This window comes from Antrostomus carolinensis, unplaced genomic scaffold (genome assembly GCF_000700745.2).
Source record: "Antrostomus carolinensis isolate BGI_N321 unplaced genomic scaffold, ASM70074v2 scaffold24492, whole genome shotgun sequence".
NCBI lineage: Eukaryota > Metazoa > Chordata > Aves > Caprimulgiformes > Caprimulgidae > Antrostomus > Antrostomus carolinensis.
Window position 1 is genome coordinate 30 of NW_010299301.1, and position 23769 is coordinate 23798.

The following is a 23769-nucleotide window of genomic DNA, read 5'->3' on the forward strand; positions in this document are numbered from 1 at the left end:
GGACGGGCGTAAAATACGGGCTCGGTCCTGGCTGCGGCCGCGTCCCTCTCGGTGTGACGCCGCAGGCGCCGGAGCTCGGCCTGGCCCTGTGTCCGGTGGCCCGGCCCGCGCCAGGGTGCGCCGTCCGGAGGGCTTGGGAGCGCCTGGGGGGCGGCAGCTGCAAAGCGACCCCTTGGAACACCAGTCGGCTGTAAGAAGGCAGCGTGCAGGAAACCCCAAAGCAGTGTGGATAAATCTTTCTGTTGCAGTGCCCTTGGAAAGGCTGGAGAAAGAGGTGAAGGGGACGTTGAGGACTGTGCTACTTTACCATGTGTAGAAGGTAACGTCCATTTCAGGCCCCTTCTTGGGGCTGTGAATCTGATCAACCATCTGTGTAGTTTTTCAGTTCAGCTGCTTCAATTGTGTCACTAGGGGTAGTTGTGCCAGTAATAACGGGTCAGAAATTGTTACCTCTTTCCAGAAATTGATCTGTATGCTTTGGTGTTTGAGGGGAAAGGAAAAAAAAAGGTGATTTCATGTCATTGTTAACAAGGCTCTTGGAAACAGGAAGTGGCTTAGGAAGAGGCATGGATGCATCGTGATCATTAGGAGATGGACCCTTATGGCAAAGATCTCCTGTTATAATGGTTCTTGTCATCAGAGGACTTTCAGGCACATATTATCAGGATTGTTTTCTCATCACAGAATCCAAATCTGCTGCAGTACCTAGTGGCATTACATAAGACCTTGCTGATTATCAGTGGTCTCTGAGTTAAAGGGCACTGTCCCTGTTCTGTTACTGTATTTTTAATTAGTACAGCTGAAATCAGAGTCTGTTAATTTATTCAGAGTTTCAACAATAGTCTAAATACTTTTCTTGTTAGAGGGAGTATCTTTTGCCCTTATAAAGTGATAGATGGCTCTTTGGTGTTGAGGTTTTTTTGGTGTGTATATATTAGTTATGGATGTTTGGTGTTAGATACAGGCACGTCACAGCCGCATTTTGGAGCTCTAGAGCTCTCACAGAGCCAGGACTTTGAGAGTGACTTCGTGCCTAATGAAGGAGATGCTAGGCAACAGTTTCATCCTGGAGCTGCTGACCCTTCTTCCAGATTTGTGAAGAATGATACTAAAGATGGTATGTGAAAATTATCTTGGATATCCTTTTGTTGCTCTGTCACTTCTCTCTGGTTTGTTTAAATTATAGATATTATGTTTCTTTGTTAGGAAATACGGTATTAGTAGTTTTAAAAAATGAATTAACGGCTCATTGGTACTTGAAAAGAATTTTGCCTTTTCTTTCCTTTGGGCTAGTTAATTTGTTTTCTTGTAGCTGTCCAGGTGCCATCATTGCACCTCTCTTTCCTAATTTGTTTCCAGAATATTCAGACAATCTGATACTGAATTCCCTCCCTGGTGAAAACCTCATCCTGTCCCTTTTTGTTGTTACCATTGATAGTTCAAGATTAGGGGTTTGGTTTGGGTTTTTTTTCATATAGAACTTGTCATGATATTTATGTAGTTTACAGAACTACACTTTCTTCTTTTTGTATATTAATTTGGGTGACCTGAGTAACAAACTTTTTATTTTTTTTTTCTTTTACTCTCTCTTGCTAGAACTGCGTGGAGACAGCATGGAAACTGTCTCCAGCACAGAAGCACATACTGCTTTGGAAGGCCAGCCAGAGAAGTTTGAAAGGTAAATCAGTCCATGTTTCTTGTAGGTATCTTGCTGACATTCTGGAAGCTGATTTGTGTCTTTTTTACTAGATTTTTAGGCATAGGAAGTTTCAGGCTTCAAGGCAAAAGAGGAAAGCAAAGGGAAAGATGTAGTACTGATGAGACCTTTTTGCAACAGTGCTAAGGAGTGCTTTCACCATTCCTAGCTGTGGTGGCAAACTCTTACACACAAAAATATCAATAGGTTTATCTTTAAGGGAGAATGCACTGGATAATAAAATATACTAATGACTTTCTTACATGACTGGAATATATTAAAAGTAGTAATTCAGTTTAAGGCACAGAAGTAATTTCAAAATAACTTAATCACTGCAGGATGGGCTTTAGCCTTACAGGAACCTCTCAGGTCAGTGACTGTGTCTTGCTTTTGCAGAACTCTGCAGGAAGCAGAAGAACATACCAGGAAACCATTGCCTGTCTGTGACCCCACTAAAACTGAGAAATCTCTTGATTCTGATCACGAGGAGTCAGTTATCTTGTCATCTCAGGAAGAGATGTTTCCTGAGAATAATGTAACAGGTAAGAATAGACAAGCAGAGCCAAAATGTCCATCCCAGATATCATCATAATCATCATCCCTACTTGATCTTTTTAGGCATGTAGTGTTTTAGGGTGCAAAGTGCTGTATTTTTCATGTAATTTCTGCTAAAATTGAGAATACTTTGGAAATAAAAGGCCACGGCCCCTTTCACTATACTGTGGAGCAATGTCTAAATGTCACTTTTTGATAGAACAGTTACACCGACTTGTTAAATACATTTAATTTCCTTTCTTTCTATGCCCTTTGAAGGAAAAAAAACAACAAAAAAATCCCTTTTACCCTCTTCTGAAACTGGCGATAATGCTCACCCTTTGTAGTGACATGCAGTCTAAAGTATGGATAAGTAGTGCAGAAATATTGTAGACCTTCTTATGCTGCGTAACTTTGGCAAAACATTCCACCTTAGTCTTCTGAATTGGCCTTGGGATAGGACAGGATCCTGCAATCAAAATCTTCATACCACAATTTTGGTCGGTCTTATTTGTCATCTAGGTTAGGGTTCCTTCCCAGTAAGAGAAGAGATGGCATGAAGTAGGATCAGAAGAGAGGTCATCCTCTCTATCTTGCTAGGAGGATGTCTACGTCTGGTTTTGGTATCCACCAACTGAAGAGCTAATGAAGAAAGGGAAGGGTTCTTACAGTCTTTATAGAGAGGCCAAAGAAATAAAGTTTTGAAAGGCAACTTTGTCACAGTTTATAAAGCATGAGCTAGATGAAGTCTCACTTTATGCTTTTTGTTTAGTTTTAATTTGTGTGCAACAGTGTCTATATTGATGACCTTATGCACGAACCCTCTATATCCAGAAGGTTCATTAACAACCTCCTACTCACACTGAGTCAGTGGTCAATGCAAGGTGTCTTTTCTTGTAAGAACCTTGCCTGTATTTGCATTCTAGTGCTGGATCAAACGTGCCAATATTGGAGCCATTGGGGATTTTTCTTTTAAAATTCCTAAGTAGGAAGACTTGTAAAGTCTGGCCTGATAAAAATCTATTCTATAGGTACAAACTTATCTTTCTGATCTTAACTATGCTATGCTCACATTTTGCATACTGAAATTTCATGTGCAGTCCTCCTCTAACTCTGTGAAAATCAGCTTGTCCTTGCCTACCTGAGAAGTAACCGTGCAGTAGTGTGAATATAATTCCTCAGAATTTTCTGATGAACTTGGTTATTGGCCAGATATCTAATCTTATTTCCTTTTGTTCAAAACCACTGCAGGGAGTGGCTGTCCTGTAACCAGGGTGGAAGAGGGAAGTTCTCTGACCTGCACCCCTGCCCACAGTCTGCAACTCCTGCAGCTCTCTGGACAGGCATCCCTTGGACAGGAGAGTCATTCTGTGTAAGCAAAAAATCCCCGAACTATTGCAGTAGTGCATTTCCTCCACTCCTCTTTGTTCAAGGACTTGTGCTTGATTTTAAGTAATCAGCATTTTAATTTTGCACTATGGAGAGGAGCATGGCTTTGTTATGCAAAAAAATTAACTAATAATGCCCATGTGGTCAATGGCCATTTCTTAAGTCTCTTACTAGTGAACACCTGAAGCTCTTGTTTTATGAGAAGACTCTTACTGTGACAGGCTGGAGCTACATTTGGGGAGAAGTTAATGCATTTTCTAGTGATGTATGGCCGTCTTTTCCATGTTCCCTTTTCTTGGTCCACAGTGTCTCTTCAGGCCTAGTTATGCCTCCTCCTGTTGCCTTTGGATCCAACACTCTTGTCCCTAGCAGTCCTACTGAACAGGAGGAAGCAAAAGGTAGAATTTTCTCCATACTGGTCTGTGGTTGTATTTCTGTGCTTTGTGGTTTGGTCTGAGCATGCAGCCTTCTCAAAACCTGCTAATAGTATGTTTAAAGAGTTTAAAGTAAAGCAGGATTTAGAACACTGAAAGAGGTAGATGAAGGGAGATCTGTATTTGTGGCTCAGATGCTGATGTGCTCTCGAAGTTTCTGGCATAGCTATCATAATGAAATGAGTACTGTCGGCTAGCCCCCCTTCACTGGAAAGACAGGAAATACTTCGTATGGTATGGCAGATTGCTGCTTGCAATTGTTCTCCTTTCTTAGAGCCAAGCCATTTTTGCTACAGGCATATATCTGTATTATGTATTTTGCACAATATTTTAAAGAGCTTTTGTATGTTTTATGTGTGTATTCTAGAATGCCATGCTCTATATGATACCTTGGTTCTTAAACATTTCCTCTAAGCACCCATTTGCAATCAGGGATAAAATATCCATCCATGCAGACTTTTGGTATGGTACAAAATCACTGTTCCTTTCTGTAAGATTTCTGTCACAGAAAGTGAAATACTTTTAGAAGAGATATGTTTTTAGCTGAGTCCTGAATTTGGTTGCATTTTGATAAAGGTAGCAAAAGGAAAAAAAACATCAGAGAAAAGCTTTTTATAAATTTCAGATACATTTTTCTAATTTTAGAAGTTCTAGATCTATAGCAAAATAGTTATATGAATTCTTAACAAAACACTTTCTCCACACCTTAGATTTAAGGATATGGATGGTTTTGTTGATTTCTCCTTCCCACCTCCAAAAGAATTCACCTGGAGAGAAGGTTTTATATTCACCTATTAAAGTATGAGGAAGTTGCATACTCCACTGAAGACAAGTCTTTTAATGTTGGATGCTTTAGGTACAACACAAGAATTTGCTAGTAATGTATTTTCTGCTCTTTCAAACTAGATGAAGGGATGGATACATCTGTCTCTGCAGAAGGAAGAGAGGTGACGCAGAAGCAGAGAGGAGATACGCTAGTGGAGATGGCCATCCCATGTATCCCCTCAGGACCTCTTGTCCTGCCACAGGCTTCAACTCCAGTGTCCCAGAGTGCCCCAGCCTTCTTGCCTGGATCTTTACCTATACCAACACAACCAGAGTTCTCTCATGTAAGGGTTCATGTAGATAGCTTTTCTGAGGTTTTTATATGACTGCAGAAGATGTGTGTTTTGAGTCAGCCTCTGTGCTGAGCTTTCCTACTAAGCTGGTTTTCATGAGCATCCCTGTTCCCACCAGAGCTTCCCCGTTCCCACCAGTCACAATTATATGTTGATCATACTGTGTGGTAGTTCATCCTGCAGAGAAAATGCAGAACAGCTTAAGAGGGCATATTGAGTTGCTGAACATAGAATTTTTTTGTCTTTTAATTTATGCTAGAAACCTTTTTTGTGCCTTTTTTTTCTTTCTCTCTTTGAAAAGCTGCTGCTTTCTGATGCTGGACTGGGTATCCTGTATCTGAAACTGCATCATAAATTAGACTTTTATCAAGATAGACCTTAGCATCATTTGTCATGGAGGAAGTGAAGCTGTTTTGTAATAAAGCATTTATATTCTCCTGCAAGGCTAGAATTCACTTACTGCATTTTTCAAGTTGCTCATTCTTATCTGTTGTTTCCTTTGTGCTTTTTGATTCTGGAAGTTATTACTGTTCAAAGGAATTTAACAGACAGCTGGTGGCTTTATAGCTTTATGTGAGAAATTTCATCAACTTAAGACAGAAAATAAAGGTTGTACTTGGGACTTCAGTAGTCGAAGCAGGACTTCTCCTTAGCTGAAAGCGGCTTTCATGCTAATATAATAGATTCCTCCAGAGAATTTTTCTGGAACCCTTGGTTGTTTGACTAAAAGTAGCTACTAATGTGCCATACTTGACCTGTACTTCATGATTTGGTAGAGTGAGAGGTGTACCAAGGTGTAGTGCTTTGGGTGGAAAATTAACTCTATCCTAGCAAAAACCAGGACACAAGGATTGTGCCTGACTTTGCCACAGAGGTACTAAAAAGCAATTTTTGGTGATATTTTTTTCTCAGCAAGAATGAGGCAATTACAACTCATATATAAATGAGGGGGAAAAAAGTTTGGTGGGTTTTTCTTGTTGTTTTTGTTTGTTTGTTTGTTTGTTTTTTAATCTATAGTTTTGGGCTGAGCTTACTCTGCTCCATAGTCCAGTGTAAAGTTCTAGGAATAATTAACAGTCCTACTTGGGATGCCCTGATGCTCTATATCCTGCTTTTTTCACTTTAGGATATCTTTGTTCCAACTCAGAGCCCAGAGAAGAAGCACGAAGGAGAAGAAAAAGCTGCTGATTTATCCCATTTATGCTTACCAGGAGATGTGTCTGGATCCACAGATGCTTTGTCAAATATGTCTGCAGGTGACTCTGTGTCACAGCCTTCTGAGCCCTGTAAGCTGATGCTTTCTGCAAGTGAATGTAGCCAGCCCACAAATACAGAGGTCAACTCACGCTCTCTGAACACAGGCCAAGACAGCGAAGCCACACAGGTAGAGATGATTTCTGAATGCAGGGCCTCAGACTTGAGACTCTGTTCTATGGAGAATGACAACATCAGACTGAGGCTGGATGCAGGTGATCAAGCCCTCTCTGAAAATGGTGAAAAAGCAAAAAAGGAGGATTTACAGCCTGAAGGAAAGCCTGTAATGCAGGTAGTTAGTGCAGATGTAGCAGGAGATGGGTCATTAGGCCTTACAGCTCATCGGGAGATCAAGTGTATTTCTGTAAGTCAGGCTACTGCAGATCAGTCTGGTCTGCCTGAGATTTTGCCATCCACTCCAGGTAGAGAAGCACAGTCTGGGGATTATTCATTGGAACAGACTTCTGAACCAGAGACAGTTCCTGAGACTCAGTGTGAAGAACAAGAAGAAAAACTGCAAGTAAAAGAGAAGCAAATAAATGAAGATGGGTCTGTTGTTAATATAACGTTTTCTCAGAGGTTTGTTTGTGAAAGGGAAGTAGAGTGTCATGAAGATATGGAAGTCGAATTTACTGATGGTTCTTGTAAAAATAGCAAAAGTTCATCTGATCAGACCCAAGAATTAGAAATGGTTGAACCAGAAAGCCAGGGAAACGAAACTTTAGAAGGTTGTACTTTTGACACTGGAGAGGCAAAGAGCATAGATAAAGTGTCCTTTAAGGCTGCTTCGGAAAACATGCCAACGCTTAATGAAGTTTTATCTAAGCCTTCTGCTGGGGAGTTGCTGGAACTGCACAATAATTTGTTTCCTAAGTTAAAGACTGACGTTCCATCGGAAGTGGTGGTGTGTGCCAGAAAACATCCAGGTTGTTCAGAATCGGGACAGATAATGATAACGGGGAATCAGCCACCACTTCAGGAGAGAGGGCCTGAAATGCTGGTGACTCAGCAGGAGAAACAAGTGCCAAAGAATGCGGAGGATACTGTTATGACAGGGCATCCGGAGCAAGAAGAGCAGATACAGTCACAGGAGAAGACAACTGCTAAATCCCCTAGTCCTTCTAGTGGTAAGTGAATTTAGGTTGGTAGTTCACAGGTGCGTATTTTCAATAATGTCAAGGAGAGCTGTGGACAATCCTCAGTGTTTTCAGGGAGCGCTGATCTTGGACGTGTGTTGAACAGTATCTCTTAAGAGCAGCGCTACAAGTTGCTGTGTTACATGCATAACGCCTCTTTGTCACTACTGCAGGCAAGAATGGTAAGGTAATTATTTTTCCTAACGCTCTTATCATTGTTTTATGGCAGAAACACAGAGCAGCTTTGAAAACTCAGAATGTTTTAACCTTGTTGCAATGCTCAGGGATTTTTGTAACCTTTTTCCTCCCCGCTGTCCACCCCCAAGAAGCGGCGACAGTAATGTCCTTCAAATGAAAAGGGTGTAGTAGTCTGTACTTCCCCTCTTGTAGATCTCCTTACTTTTTTCTTTTCTCATTCTCAGAGGAGAATTTTCTTTATGGAGGTGTTTAGAGCAGTTTTGAGTTAGAAAATAATACAGCAAATTTATCTTGATTATTTTAAAGTAGAATGGCTTTTCACATGCATGCGTAAGCTGTGGCTCAGCAGGTATTGTCATGATGTGTTGAAATCCCTTTAACGTGCTGTTGTGTAATTATACAAGAAATGTGGGATGCTATACCTGAGTTTTGTGGACCTTTTGCCTCCTAGTTGGCTTCATTTTAGGACATAGAGTTCCATACTCCTCAAATGAGAAAGTAATAGAAAACAAAGTTTTACTAGAGCTTTGTCTTGAGCTGCATGCATTTTTTGAGATCTAAGAGGTCTTTCATTAAACTACAGGATCAGAGGGTGAGGTTTCCCTCTCTTATGGTGATGGTCGGTGACTTCCAGTCTCCTGGTTGGTTATTATGAAAGTTGAGGGTCTGAAAACAATAGCTGTCAATAGGTGATAGTTGTCTTTACATCTCCTGAACAGACTGGTATGTTAGAGGTTTATTTAACTCTTTTCACTGATGTGCTAGGTAGTTTGTGCTCTGTGAATTATCTAAGCCCTTCAGATGGAGTACAATAGAAGATCAATAGAGTTGTGCAGTGCTATTAGAATTAAATGAGATGTCTGGTAGGGAAGATGTCTGTGAACCATCTGGTAGATTCAGTTTGACCAGTCTGTGATTTTGATTTGTAGAGCCTATAAAGCTGTGGGCTAGATAGTTTCTTAAAAGTCATGGTTTTGTTTTATAGCCCTGTAGTTTGATCTGCAGAGCTTTGTTCAAGTGATAAAATTTTCTAGTTTTTCCTTTTAAGAAATTAGTGTAAGATATACTACTTAAAAAATGTTTCCTAACACTCAGCCTTCTTTCTCCCTTTACGTACTCAGTTGATAATTAGTCTAATTTTCTATTCTTTGTCAGTGAGGGACATCTCTCATTTTCTCTGCCGATTTATATTTGGTGTTTTTTTGAGGGCTTTATGTTTCTTCAGAATTTCTCTCATCAGTCTCACTAGTCCAGTATTTTTAGTTACTGTTTTCTGAACTCTTTGTTTAATTTTTCCAGTTACAAGCTGATCCTTGCTGGCATTTATGGCAGCTTTGGCTGTTTCTTCCTGAAAGCCTTTTGAGCTTCTTCTTATATGGTTCCCTCCCCTTTCCTTCAGTTCTTGTGACCTTGAACATGCTGACTTCTGGAACATGTGATCCTGTTTGGAAAGGTCAAAATGGCAGATTTCAAAAAGGAGCAAGATGAAGAGCTTTCGTCTTTATGTCTGAACAGAAGTAGGTGAGATAACTTTGAAGTGCTAGATGGAGACTTGGATGAAAAGAGATTGAGTGTAATACTTAATCTGTGTGTTTTAATAGCAAATTTGCTGACAAGCCTGTGAAAGATAACCATTTGATAGTATGGAACTGGCTGGTGAGAAGAAACTCGAGATACTAAAAAATAGGAGGAGGGTAGTATCTTAATGTTGTAAGATAAGAATAACAGATAAGTATTGATACCTGTAGAAGTTAGATTACAGTGAGGTGTGGAAAAGAGATTTGAATGCTTATGCAGGTCATCAATTTTGGAGAGACTTCCAGCAAAGGATAATAGCAGATTTCAAGCTAAATTTTGCTGGAAGTATCTGTTGACTTATTTTAAAAGCAAATAAAGCTCAAATTATTTCCAAGGCATATGGATCCTTGTGGGCACAGCTTTAACATCACTGACATCTGAGAACAATTTCTGCAATGGTTACTTTATTCTGAGCTAAGTACATGTTTAGTCATGTAAAAATTCCCATGCTTTAGAGGTTCTGATATCTTCTTTGTTTAGATTAAAAAACTTCACTTTCCTGGTAACATATTCATATGAATTAATCTGTATTGTTGGGCACTGCTTAACATAGCAGCTATTGTAGCAATTTAACTGATGTAGCTTTTGCATCCATTCTTCTGATTGCAGTAGGACCAGTCAGATGTTTGGGAGCTTTTTTGGTTTTCCATTCTTAGCATCCTGTTACTAGTGACCATCACCTTCTTTCAGAATGTTACAGCAAACTGCTTTTTCATTGAGCATGAAAGTAGAGAGTTTCAGTTGGCCAGAAATGCAATGGTGGGGTTTTTGAGTAGAGTCTTTGTTGGCTTAGGGAGCTGGTGCTGAGCAAGTAACATGCTGGAGGCAGTTCCGTGGCTTGTTTTGTCAACCAAGACAGTAGCATCATTGACTTCAGATTTAAGTTCTTAATTTGTGATATTTAGATGTGTCTTAGCAACATCTTTTCCAAATTCTGGTGACTGCCTCCCTAATGATATTTAGGGAAAGCTTTGAATATTCTTTATAAGTGGTACAAATGAATCATGCTGTATTTTTCAAATTAGGAAATAAAAAGAGCTTCAGTGACAGACTTTGGAGACTGCATACAAAATCTGAATCACTAGGGTTTGAGATACTCTGTGGACTAAGACCAGCTTCTTTGTTAGTGCTAGATTATTCTGTTTCCATTTAATGGTTTTGTTGTTGTTGGGGTGGGGTTTTTTCAGTCTTTCCTGTTCAGTGGCTTACAATAGGTCATTGTGCCTTTGTGATAACTCTGAATTAAAAACTGAAAATCATGGTCTCTGTGAATTGAGATACTGCAACAGGCAGAAGAACACTTATACAGCATCAGTCTAGCTCGGTATACAAGTTGCCCCAGTATGGAATAGCAGATGCATATGGATGAATATAAGGGCAAAAATGCAGTGGGGAGATACTTCTGAAGTCATCAAGAAGAGTATGGTTTTCATCATAAAGAAAAGTACGGTTTTCAGACATGCTGAGTCTGAAATGGTGTCTTGGTTTGGTTTTTTTTGTTTGGATTTTTTGTTTTGTTCTGTTTTTTGGGGTTTTTTGAACCTCTGTAAACTTCTAGACTTCAAAGTTTCCTGCAGTAGAAAGTTTGACAGCTTGCATTATATACTAGGTAAAAAAAAGCCCTATTTCACCAGGTATTAGTTTCATTTGATGCCTCCTAATTCTGAAAACTTTAAAATCTGAGAACCCAAATTTTATGTAGAAACTTGCACATGGCCGGAATGAAAGAATGTGGTATTAGTATCAGAAAATCTATTTCCCTTCTATTAAGTCTATTAGGGAAGTACAAAGATTGAAGGAGCTCAAATGTTATTTAACATGATGTTGAATGACGAAATTTTAGATACAGTATTCTTAATTTCCCTTAACTGAAATAAGAAAAAAAGCCTTATATATAGAAAATAATGCTTTGAGAGGATCTGGTCAGAATACTGGTCAGGAATTTCAAAGGTGTTCTGATCCCATTACATTTTGTGATCTCAAATTAACTTTTCTGTGAACAGGTCCAGGGCACTTGGTATGCTGGGACTGCGTGTTTCTTAAGACAGTTTGGCATAGTCAAGAGAACGGTAGTGGTTTTGAACTTAAGAAGAGTATAGTTTTTATTAAATAAAATAATATGTTTGGCAATACACTGCTGAAATGTTAAAATAAAGATGAGTTGCTGTAGTTAACATAACAAGGTTGAATGTTGTGCTCCACTTCAGTATGGCCTTTCACAGGGCTCACAATTCATAACTTCCTTTTTAAGAGAGTGTGAACAAAATTGTGTTTCACTTCAGGTATTGTTTTCCTTCTTATATTGTACTTGAAATATTTTTTCTTAGATAAATCTAAGTGCAACTTAAGCACATCACACTTGGCTGGATTTACTTTTGAGAGAGAACAATAAGCCACTGTTTGGAGAAAATGAGCTCAGAAATTATTGCTGGTTGTTGCTTTGCGCATTTGTATTACACTAAAGGGCTGATCGGTGTTAGGAGACAGTTCAGGCTTTTCAGGTGTTCTGCCTGCTCTCTTCAGACTCATGAAGCGTGGTGGATGAGTATGTAGTGATATTTATTCTCTTACCATTGCTCGGTCCTTAAGGTGTGAAGCGCTTTAGAGCATGCTTCTTTTCTTAATAGTTATTTGTTCTCATCGTAGTTGTTTCCAACAGGAGTCTAACCCCTTATCAGCAAATGATGAAGCATACATCAGTAAGCACAAAGTTTGGGTGAGCACTAGGAGGATCTTGGAGGAGAGTCCAAGAAGCAGGAGTAGAAACTGGATGGTGAAGTTTGGAGGGGATATATTTTGTTTTTGAAGTTACCTTGAGTAAGATATTAACTGTTTAATTACTCTACTAAAAAATGCTCAAAGGCTAGAACATGATACAATATAGGGATATGGAAAAGAAATTTACTCACTGGAGTTTGTTTCTGGAACTCTGTGGAGTTCATAGAAGTTGTGGTTGTCTGAAATCTTTTTCTTCCTGGTAATATAAAATAAGAAACAGATAAGCAGTGCAGTTCACATAGCTATGGTAAAGTTTAAGCATACAAAGTTAAGTAAAAAGTAAAAAAAAGTAAAAACTTTTATTAAAATAGTGAAGAGTTGTGTTGCCAAGCTCTCAAATCTTTTTAACATTGCTTCAAACCTGACTAGAGTGATGATTCTTGATCTGGAAGACCTCTGGAAGTAAAGTTGTTTCTTATTTTCTAGAGGGGTCCTTTTGATATATCACAGCTAGATATAAATTACCAATAGAGAAAAAATTATGTGATCAAGCTTTTGTCCTGTCTTAAATAGGTGTACTAATGAATTAAGAACGGCACTAAGAAAGGGCTTTATGAAAGGGAAAGCAAAAGTTCTTATATAGAAGGCCTGGGGCTCTTTGGGGTGGTGGTTTTTGGCTTTATTTTTCCCCCTCCCTTCTGTATGCACTGAAAACAAAGTGGCCAGCTGCTGCTGTTATCCTTCTCTATAGATGTTCACGTGGCTGAGAGCCACAGTAGACGTGCCACATCCCTTGTAAAGGTGATGAGTAGGAGAGAAGAACTAAAGCAGAGGGAGCTGCTCTTGAACTGCTCGAGAGCTGCAGGCAGGCCATCCATGTAGTAGTGGTGTGCCACATGCGGAAAAAGGTGGTGTGACTTACCTTTGCGTCTAGAAGAGGAGAGTGTGATAGCTCTGCTTCACTTAGTTTGACACAAAGTTGGGAGATTCCTTTGTCTCATTCCCTTATAAGGGTGCAGGTGTGTGCTTTGCTGGTAGTTGCCATCTGCACTGTGCTAGAAACATACAACTCTCCCTGGGAAAGTGCTAGCCAGGCAAATGAATGTTTTTATAACTTAGCATTAACAAACTTGGGAGAGATGAAGTGGGACAAAGAAAGACCCAATCTTTTGCTGCTGAAAGATAAAAGAAAATGTTATAGGATGATGGTCTTAAGGATACAAGAAAAGTTTGTAGAGGGAATTAACTTTTTTCATTGTTAGAGCAGTTGATGCAGTTATATGAAAGCAGTTAAGCTTTCAGGCATAGTGTGGTGATTTGGGTGGATTCACCCTTTTGGCTTGCAGCCAAACACAGCCTGCTCTCTCACCGCCCCCCCCACACACACACACAGCGAGTAGGGGAGAGAATTGGAAGTAAAAGGGCAAGGAAACTCATGGGTTGAGATACAAACTATTTACTAATTAAAATAAAATGATAATGATAACAGTGGTAACAGAATATACAAATGAGTGATGCCCAGGGCAGTTGCTCACCACCCGCCGACCGATGCCCAGCCTGTGCCAGCCAGCGATCCCGGAGCACAGACAGTCCTGAAACCCCAGAAGAGCGAGCCCGACTGAGCCCCAAAGGAATACCCCTGTCTTCCTGTCACCCCCAGTTAATGTACTGAACATGACGTGATATGGTCCGGAATATTTCATTGGCACATCCAAATGTCTGTCTGGGTTTTGCTATTCACTGCACTTCTCCCTCCCAGTCCTATTGCAGCTGTGAACAGCCAAACACGGTGGCCTTGAGCTCCAGCAGCAACTCATAATATTAGTACTTTATCAACATTCTTCTCATAACAAGTCTTACACTGAAACTAAAATACAGCTTTTCTAACTACTAAGAAGAAAATTAACTCTATCCTAGCAAAACCAGGACACATAGATATGTTTTTCAGGTCTTGTGAGCATGAAAACTTGTTTGTTTTCTCTGATAGTATCTGTTGGTTTAGTAACTGGATGTAAGCTAAAATGCAGGCTGATCATTTAATAAATCCTTTTGATAATTTTTTATTAGCCTTCCAAATATGGATTTGTAGGCTAGAAGGGATTGTGGTAGCCAAATCAATCCCAATTCAGAGGAGTTTCCAAAGACTTCAGTTTTTAAATAAAACACTTTTTAAATGGAGATTGGATATAGGTCATGATATGACAGACATTCATAGGCTGTTTTTGAGGAGTGGTAGCTGACGTTTTGATGCATGATGGACCCACGAAGTGTGAGTACCATTGCACTACGAAATACCTCCCCGCTGCAAAAACACACTGCAGTCCTTAGGTTGATCTCAGTGATGTTGCAATGGCTGAACCGTATCTTTAGAATTTGTGACAGCAGAGCAAGTGGTGGTTTTCAAAGGAACAATAGATAGCTTTTCACTGGTTGGATTTTTATTTTTTTTCCTGTGAGGGTATTATGTCTGTCATGTACTTATGGCTTAATTTGCCACAGGGTAGTTGTGTAAATCTTGTATCAGCCAGCATCTTGTGTGACTGAAGAATGATGCACTGCAGCTGGCTATAACTAAAAGTTTTATCTGAATGTGTAGTGCTAGCTCTTGAATTTAAGTCTCTTGAATTTGTGTTCTCATGACCTCAACTAGCAATTTTCCAATACAGTTTAGTTGTTGGGGCTTTTTTTATACATGTTTCTTAAAATTCAGGAGTGACATAAATTGTGACTTGCATTATTTGAGTAATATCTTGAATGAAATCCAAAGAAGAAATACAGTTTTAGGAAAAAGGGAAAAGGAAAGATAATGACAAAAATGATTAAAATCTATTTTGACCTCAATGTGGGGAGGAAAGGGTTATTCTATTAGTTTTGTGAAATACTTATATGTAATTTGGAAAGGATGTAGCCTGCAAACTACTGATGCATGATGTTGAAGGTTTGCAGATAATTGGCATGGGGTGATGCAAAAGGACGGAGCACTTTACTAGGTTTTTAATGTATTTTATCTGTTAAATCCTGCAAGATCCGCACATGGTAAATCCACCAAGGTGTGGTTTCCCTGATAGGGTAGGTTACATCAGACCCTGCAGACTCTCTCTGCTGGAGGCTGCACAAGAAGGGGCAGAAGTATTGGAGAGGACAGGAGGATGGGGCCAGCCCTTCTGATGGCATCCTGCAACTGGCTATGAAACTGCAGTATCTGTTACTTCACTTAAAGCTTACTTTCCAGGCAAGTTTCTGCTGTCATTATCTAACCCTTAATTGACTGCTGCTAATTGCTCAGGCTCATAGATGGCTATCTAAGGTGTATCTGCTGACATTTTATCCAAGACTGTTTGATGATATAGCATCATTCTGTGTAAGTTTCAAGTTACTCATTTAGGCAACACATAGCTCTGCCAGTTCACTTCTGTCCTAACCTTCATTTCTGTTTCTGGTCTCATCTCCCTTTTCTGTGGAAAATCCTGGGCATTTCTGAAGCAAAGCTGCATTCTGTACAAGTCCTGTTCATGGCAGGATATTTAGTCTCACTTTGAGCTAGCACCTGGGGACAGCTGCATCAAGTTGATCACAGCTCAGATTTTCAGCGAGAGAGATTTTCCACACAAAATGTGAGGAAGATCAGTTAGATCAGCTGTCCTGAAACCAGTAGCTGTTCAAGGGGGTTTTGTACAGGACAGCACCAGGGTTATGCTTTTTCTCATTTCTACAGCACAGTCAAACTATGCTTTTGGTATTTGAACCAAAGTAGTCCCTGAATTACTAATCCTGGTGTTTTCTGTCTTTTAGGAACCCCATTTCATTTTACTTTGCCAAAGGAGGGTGACATCATTCAGCCTTTGACGAGCATAACACCACCTCTTATTGGCCAGCTTAAAATGGGACCCAGAAGACACAGCACACCAATTGGTGAGTTTCACCAGAATTGCTCTTTTCTGCAGTGAAAGCCTGTTTTGAAGCTTTTGATTCTTGATGCAGGATCTGATGGGATAACTCGGCAAAATCTTTGCTGTTCTGTGGGGAGGGCTCATCCCTTCTCCACACTTTCCTTGTTAGGTTCTCTTCTCCATCTCTAGTGAAGGTGTTTGCTCCCTGAGTATGGGGTGGTACAGAACATGTCTTCCTTGCACTGGTTGCGTTCCCATGTACAGCTCCATTAAAGAATGCAAAAGACTCCTCTGAGTAGTGAAAGAGTATAGACTAAAAGAAGATTGTTCGCAGTATTCATCATCTTTTAGCAGGACTTCTTCTGCTAGGTTCACAGAACAACACCCTGCATTTGCTGGATGAAAGGAAGTGTTTATTTCTGTAATAGTAAAGTATTCTGTCACAAGCTGAGGATGATACCTGTGCTACAGAACTTCCATGCTTCAGAACTCTAGATAGGAGTTTCCAGTACTACACTATTACTGATTACGCATGCAGTGAAGTGTCTTCAAAACAGAACTGGGACCTGAACCCCAGCAGAGCGAATGACAGTTGCTACTTTTTGGTTTACCTTTTTTTTTTTTTTTCCCCCTTTTTTCAGTGGATGATAGTTGCCCAGACAGCACTATAGCAACTAGTGATGTTACAGCAGAGGGCACAATGGGGACCAACAATGTCACAGTGGAAAGTGCAATGGTATCAGCAGATGTGTCAGAAGTGTGTGAGAAAGGAGATTCTCATGTAGTTCCTGAGGCTGATGCAAAACTCTCTCTGCGAATGAACCTTGTTACCCCAGTGAACGATGGGAGCCAGGAGTCCCTGCCATTCAGCTTGGAAAGTAAGAGGATGAAACCTTGAAACATACAGGTCCTACTAGATGTCAGCCCTAACACAAAACCTCTTTGTGGCATTCCCTGAGACAGTCTCTGAGTCTCTGTAATTTTTCTCATTTTTCTTTTTGGGCAGTGCCACTTATATTTGTTTCTCTGTTTCTGCAATGCTCTAAGCAAGAATGGAGTGAAAGGAGAGGCCTCTGTTGTGAGGAAAGGTATTTCCAGCAGACTAAAAATTGTGGTGTATAGTGGCAACATCACAGGACAGGAACTGTAGTTTGATTATATTGGGAGGGGAAAGATGTTGGAAGTATAAGCTGGACAAAAATGTTTTACAGCATTTTTAATCAGAACGGTGACATTCAGTCTAACAGTCTAAAACTTGTAGAAAATCAGGTCTGTGATGAGAAGTTGGGTGGGGAGGTCTGAGTGCCCTTTGTCTAGCATTGCTCAACTTCTCTCTTCACTGAGCATGCGGGGCTGGGAAGGGGTGGAGAGTCTGTTCAGGTGACACCAAAATCATCCTTCCCTTCCTTCTTGTTTCAGAGCCTACAGCCAATGACAGGAAAGATGGATCCTCTGCTGCTGCTGGTGCCAGGTAACTGGGCTTGTTGCTGCACAGGGTTAATATGAAGGTCTGGGTAGATCCTTTTCTGCTCATTACCAGCAGCAGAGAAAAAAAAAATTAAAAGAGGAGTGCTTTTAGCAGTAGTCACAACATTAACTCTTTAGCTCTTGCAGCAGGTTTTTAGTACATAGACAAGGTGGGTACCTCACCTGCTCTTTCACTACAGGCTTTGTGCTTCCTCCTAATGTCAGCATTTTCCTTCCTTCTGATTGTAGTCAATGTAGCAGAAATTCTGTAGCAGAAATTCATGTCATGTGCAGTCTGGAATGCAAGTCTGCCCTATCCACCTCCTAAATTTCAAATACATGGTTTTCTGCATTCTTTCCTTATTGTACGATTTTCTGCAGAGAATCTCTGAGAAGTTCTGAAAGCGAATTCTCTTTTTTTATATGAAGCTGATAGAAACATAGCCAGATCACCCATATACTGAAATCACAGTTTAACATGTTGACCAAAACGTAAGTTACTCCCTTGGTCTTTTAATTTGTATGTATCTAGCTTGTCTCACATTTAATGCCTGGCGTTGCTTGATTTTAACTTTTGGGTTTGTAAGGACTAATAAGAGTCTTGAGTCAGATGATAGAAGTATAATGGTTTGAAGCAGTGAGAAAACTTTGAAATAAACTCAAGATCTCTTGTCACAGTATGATGCCTCAGTGCTAAGGATGACTGGCAGTCATTCCTCACTGGTTGAGGATGGTTGCTTTTGTAGGTATAAGTTGAACTTGATCTCTCAGGATCTGCTTTATGACTCTCATTCCCAATATTTTTTCAATGTCATGAAGATCCTGAGAGGTAAGCCATAAATGGTCTAACTGTGTCCCCTGGTGGGTACCAGAGGTAGCAGGTAGCAAAACTTATGATAGTGCTGCAGTTTTCCACACTATGTTTTCTGGAATTGTTTCATTGCTCTTGGGTGCTAGAGTGTCTGCAGAAGTGGCAGAAATGCTTATGCAATTGCAGCTTGTTTCTTGACCATTGAGACTGACCATCTCTCATTCTGTGGCTGTATAGGTCAACAAGCTCAATACTAGTTGTTGCTTTCCCAAGGGGCTGGAGAACTCTTGTTTTGCTGTTAAAGGGATTTTCTCACTCCCTGATGCTTGTTTGTTTGTTTGTTTGTTTGTTTTAAATCTGCACTGCTAGCTCCCAGAAAGCATCATCTGTGTTTAGTCGTGTCTGTGAAGTTCGTCGAGAGGATGAGGCCAGAGGTCATGGTCTTTCCACTTCTCCATTTAGGTAACTCCTCACAATCTTTGCCTGCCAGTCCTGGTTGGATTTATATGCACTTGTGCATTTTCTCAGAAATTGCACTAAGTCATTGTCTTTGGGTGACTTAGAAGGTTGGGGACAACAGGGTAAGTATAGTAAGTACTGTATGTTTGTATCTCACATGGTAATCAGACTTACCTCTTTGACCGAGCAGAGATGTGATTCCAGCTGACTAATATGCTTTGGTAGAATCTGGGGCTTGAGAGAACTGAGATCATACTTAGAGCTGTTTAAGTATCTTTACTTTCTTCTGTTCCAAGATCTTCTGAGCTATTGTGTATGGTTATTGTTTCTGCTATTGTCTTCCTTCCAAGTCCATCAATTTTTGCTGTCCCTGCTTTGAAAGGAACTGCACTGCTGCATACCTTATGGCAATAAGGGTGCTGGCTGGAGGACCAGATGTGGAAATCTGCTTCTTCAGTGTTTTCCATTCTCACTTTTAATGGGACAGTGCAATCTTGGTCTACAGAGAAAGAGTAACCTATACTTCAAGAGCATTGAACAATTATACTAAAGACTGTAATGAATAGGGAGTTCCAGTGCTGGGCACTGTACAGGCAGAACGGAAGACAAGACACTCCTCAAACTGTTCTAGTACATGAGGGAAGCCAAATTTATACTTCTAGTAAGGCTCAGTGTACAGTCCCATATAGAACCTAATAACACTTTTGACAGGGCAGGTGAATTCTAATGAAAACATTAAACAGCATTTGTGTTTATGCTCCTACCTCTTCTCACTAGGTGTGATTACTAGTTTCAAGCCAATGAAGTGCTGAAGCATCCTGTAGCAACTTCAAGATGGCATGACTTCCAGAAGCATGTTGAATAGTTGGTGCCTGATGTGTGGAATAATATTGCTTTATTAGCATTTGGAAAAGGACCTAGTTCTCTACAGGTGTCAGCCATTCTTCTTGCTACCATGTGAATCACTTGAGAGATGTTGAAAGATTATTTTATCATTGAAGACGCACCGAGTTCTGTGCAATCTTAAGAAGCAATTGAATGACTGACACAGTTTTGGGGTTTTTTTTAATAGTGCTTTCAGTTGAGTGGCAGTGTATTGGTTGTCTTCCTTTTTTAATCAATAATTTTGATGTGAAAATAACTGGTTTGCAGGGGGAATCTGTTCAGTTTTCCGGGCACACAAGAAGATACTGAATTACATAAAAATCCAAATGGTTGGCAGCACCAGCAACACAAGGCGGATGACAGTGGTGGACAGGTCCTAATTCCTCCTATGATGCAGCAGAACTGCCATCAACAGCCTTCTGATGCAGAGGATGGGGAGTCTGTGGAGACTGGTATTGTAAACATTCAGACAGAAGAAGGGAAAAGAATGCAGAAGAAACCAAGTAAGGCTGTTAAAATTGGTGAAAGCCAAGAGAGGTGGGCAAACACCAAGAATAAAGGGATTCAGACTACAGCAGACTGTCTTTTTACTCCAACAACTGTTACAACAGGAACGCAAACGTCAGAAGAAATCTGTAGGCAGGTGGAAGTGGGAACCAGTATGTCTGGGCAAAGACCTGGGCGACAAGATGCGAGTGTCCAAACTGAGGAGAGAGGGGAAAAGCTTGTGAACGCCTCTGGGGAGGACACAGACTCTCTGCACAGTCAGGTGGGATGAAGGTTGCCTGTAATTTTTTTACCTTAGAACTGTAAAGTGTGCCTTCAGACAGTAAATTCAGTAACAGTAGGTCCTCTGAGGAAAAGAGCCAAAAGACCACAACTTTTAAAAAATGTTAATGTTGCAAGCTTTAGTGTATCAACTGTACACAACTGATAGGGTAGCAGTACTCAGTGGGCAGCATAAGTTTGTCAAGTAAACGTCTCCATATTTATTTTCTGTCAAAATAGGCCGAGTTTTGTTTGGTTGGTTGTTTTGGGGGTTTTTTTGTGTCCAGATGTAGTTAACACTGTAAAAAAAAAAAACAAACCAACAACAAACACTTTTTGTTGGATAGAGATGAGTTGCATGAAATTCTGAATGAAGAGTTTGATGCCTTCTGTTTTGCATCAACCAACTTCTGACAGCTTGTTCTACCACTCCATCCCATGTCAGTGGATAAACACACACAAGGAGTGCCCCTCCAGAGAAATGTTGTAACAAGATGAATAACTTTGAATTGGTATTTCAGAAAGTATTGCAGACTCAAGAAAAGTCGCTGCTTTGCAGTTACAGCTTGTATATTTTCTTGTTAACACAAAGACTAGTGAAATGATTATTTCTAAACTTAAGAATAGTGCACCCTCTGGGAAATAGGAGATTAACAGGGCCACAAATGTGCAGTACAACATTGATGTGATATGTCTGGGAGTCCACTGAATGAAAGAGCATCAGAAGCCATGCTAAGCAGGATTGCTGTTTCCCCCTTAGACTGCCGTGATTTCCCTTCCTCTACCTGTCAACATGTCAGCAAAATGTGTTCAATTCTCCCTTGTTTAGGGTCTCTTGTATTGTTGCATCTAATTTGTAACACAATGCTGAAAGGTTCTTTACCCCAGTACTTGAACATGGTGCTAAGAAACTGTACTGCAGCGATAACTCTACCCAGAAGTTGTTTGCTTTTCATTGTGGTCAAGTTTTGTTTTTAATTTGTCCTGTTTATTACAGGGAGAGGAGGAGTTTAAACTTCTTCACCCACTCAAGGGCCGAGTTCAGCATCGCCACATGCGAACTATTCGAGAAGTACGCACTGTTGTTACGCGTGTTATAACAGATGTTTACTACATAAATGGTGCAGAGGTGGAACGAAAGGTAGTTGAGGTAAGTTCCTGTTTTCAGGGCTATATGTTGGATGAAAAAGAGAATAAAATGAAAATGTGTTGTGGCTGCACAAAACAAGTTGAGTGAACAAGTCAGCGTGCAGTGATGACAGACTTTTTTCTTCATGAGCAGACTTGCAGACCATTTATTGCATGGCGAAAGCTGTGTGTGTCTTGCTGGTGTATTTCATGCCTGTTACTGTATTCTGAAGACCTACTGATTTTTTTTTCCTTCCCAAAGTAGTAAACAAAAGACTTTACTACATGTGTCCAACTGTTTTAAAATCCTTGGGGTTTTGTCGGAATAGAGAGATTTCTGAATGGGCAGACATTCTCTTAGTGAGCAAAAAATCATGTTTGCCTGTGAAACTGAACTATGTAAAGTAGTTCAATCTGTTTTGCAGCTCAGTGTCATTTTTAACTGCACTCTTTGAAGTCCTGTGGGCCAGATTCTGTAAGAGGTCTAGAAAAAGCAACTGAAAAACAAAAAATAAACAAGCCTATTACTAGTACACTTGTGTGTTGGTGTATATCCATTAATTAATTGGAAAGTCTTTAGGGAATCTCAAAAGATAGCTGACAAATGCTGATTTGATGTGCACAGTAATCATACTACACTGCTAGCAATAAAATGTTACTGCTATTCTGCTGTAAAGCTAAATAACGAGTCTTGTGCAGTGTTGTTACAATGAGTAATGACACAAAAGGATGAGTTCAGTGCAAAGCTTATACTTTCACACCTGATACTACACATGAAATTGCTTATTGTAATATGAAAATAGAGAATTAAGTTTACTGAAATGTGCTTACATAGGTTATGTAATGAAAATCATATAACCATTTACAGTTTATCTACCTACATTTGATATCACTATTTTGTAGATACATATTTTTTTATAGCCACAAAACTCTATAATGGCTCCAAATGACTAGCTGTTTGAAACTTATCTTGGATTATTAGTAACCAGAAGCTGCTAGTGTCTCAAGTGTTTGTTGCACTCTCACACTCTCAAAGGGTGGCAATTATTCAAAGCCGAACTAATTTGATATCAACCAAACTCTGTCCTGTTGACTGATTTCTTGTTGTGACTTGTTTATATAGAGCAGCTACAGGGTGATAGTGAGAGGGGCATTATCTACTGTTGATCAGTCCAGACTCAAATCTGCATGGCTATCGTCATTTTCATGAATGTGGTTTGGACTTGTCTGCACTTGTGCCTGGATTGTAGAGCTTCCATTCAGCAAGTGCATGACCTTTGATAAAACTTTTTTTATTTTTTTTTTTCTCCCCCCCCCCTTTTTAAGGAGACTGAGGAGCCTGTAGTTGAGTGCCAGGAGTGTGAGACTGACACCTCTTCCTCCAGAACTGCAGTGGGCTCATCGCTGACCTCAGGGGACCTTGGTGATGTCAGCTCCTTCTCATCTAAGGCTTCAAGCCTCCACCGTACATCCAGTGGAGCAAGCAGTGGTCACTCTGCCACACACAGCAGCAGCAGCTCAGGGCAAGGAACTGGAGCTGTCAGAGGAAAAATGTGTGGAACAGAAACCGGGGAGTTTGCTTTACCCGTTGGCAGAGGTGTCTTGGGAAAATTAAGGTACGTGCAAAGACTTGGGAAAGGAAGAACTTGCAGAAGTGAACAGCTGGCTTGGGTGGAGTGTGAAGCCAGGTAGACCCTAAACCCAGAATTTTCTGGGAACAATCTTGCTTGATGAACAGAAATAAGGAGATAGTATTTGCTTTCACATCATTCCTTCCTAAAGGAGTAGTTTATTTCCTTGTGAGGCATTGCTTTGCCTAAGCTCTTGCCAATGTAGCAGCAATGAAGCAATCTTCTTGACCACTTGTGAGATCACAGAGAAAATGGGGGTATCCTAATGAGCTGGCTTTTCTTTTCAGAACAGTTGACGCTTAAATTTTCTAGCCCTAGGAAAGGAGCTGGTCAGCCAGCGTCTCCGCTCAGAGTTAGCCAGACAGGAGCACTGCCTTGTGAGGAAGAGGAAGACTCTATGCCTGGTGCTCGTCAGGGTGGCAGAACACCTGTGACACCTCGTGGGCGAGGAAGAAGAGGCCGCCCACCGTCTCGAACAACAGGAACAAGGTACCGTGGAAAAAGGAGACTGTAATTTATTGCCAAGAAAGAGAATGGGGAGCGGCTGTCTTAATGTGGCAGAAAGAGTACTGAATGTTTTAGCAGCTAGTTTTTGTTGATAGCACATAGCAGCTGCAAGTGTCTTGCCCAAGTATTCTTCATTTAGTAAATGTTTTTCCTGATCCTTCTGGGAGT

At 40.4% G+C, this 23769-nt stretch overlaps 1 protein-coding gene across 1 annotated transcript in view; it reads left to right on the forward strand.

The window, feature by feature from the left end:
* Nucleotides 1–248: 248 nt before the first annotated feature.
* TP53BP1 (tumor protein p53 binding protein 1) overlaps nt 249–23769 on the forward strand; it is a gene marked incomplete at its 5' end in the record, with an annotated part of 29620 nt that continues 6099 nt past the window's right edge. The window contains 16 exons of the mRNA XM_029083681.1: nt 249–319; nt 959–1117; nt 1597–1678; nt 2093–2238; nt 3482–3602; nt 3926–4017; nt 4960–5162; nt 6298–7552; nt 15848–15967; nt 16587–16823; nt 17365–17416; nt 18593–18685; nt 19835–20336; nt 21333–21485; nt 22790–23079; nt 23407–23583. Of these exons, the coding sequence (XP_028939514.1) occupies nt 249–319; nt 959–1117; nt 1597–1678; nt 2093–2238; nt 3482–3602; nt 3926–4017; nt 4960–5162; nt 6298–7552; nt 15848–15967; nt 16587–16823; nt 17365–17416; nt 18593–18685; nt 19835–20336; nt 21333–21485; nt 22790–23079; nt 23407–23583 (3753 nt within the window). The remainder of the gene's footprint in view (nt 320–958; nt 1118–1596; nt 1679–2092; nt 2239–3481; nt 3603–3925; nt 4018–4959; nt 5163–6297; nt 7553–15847; nt 15968–16586; nt 16824–17364; nt 17417–18592; nt 18686–19834; nt 20337–21332; nt 21486–22789; nt 23080–23406; nt 23584–23769) is intronic.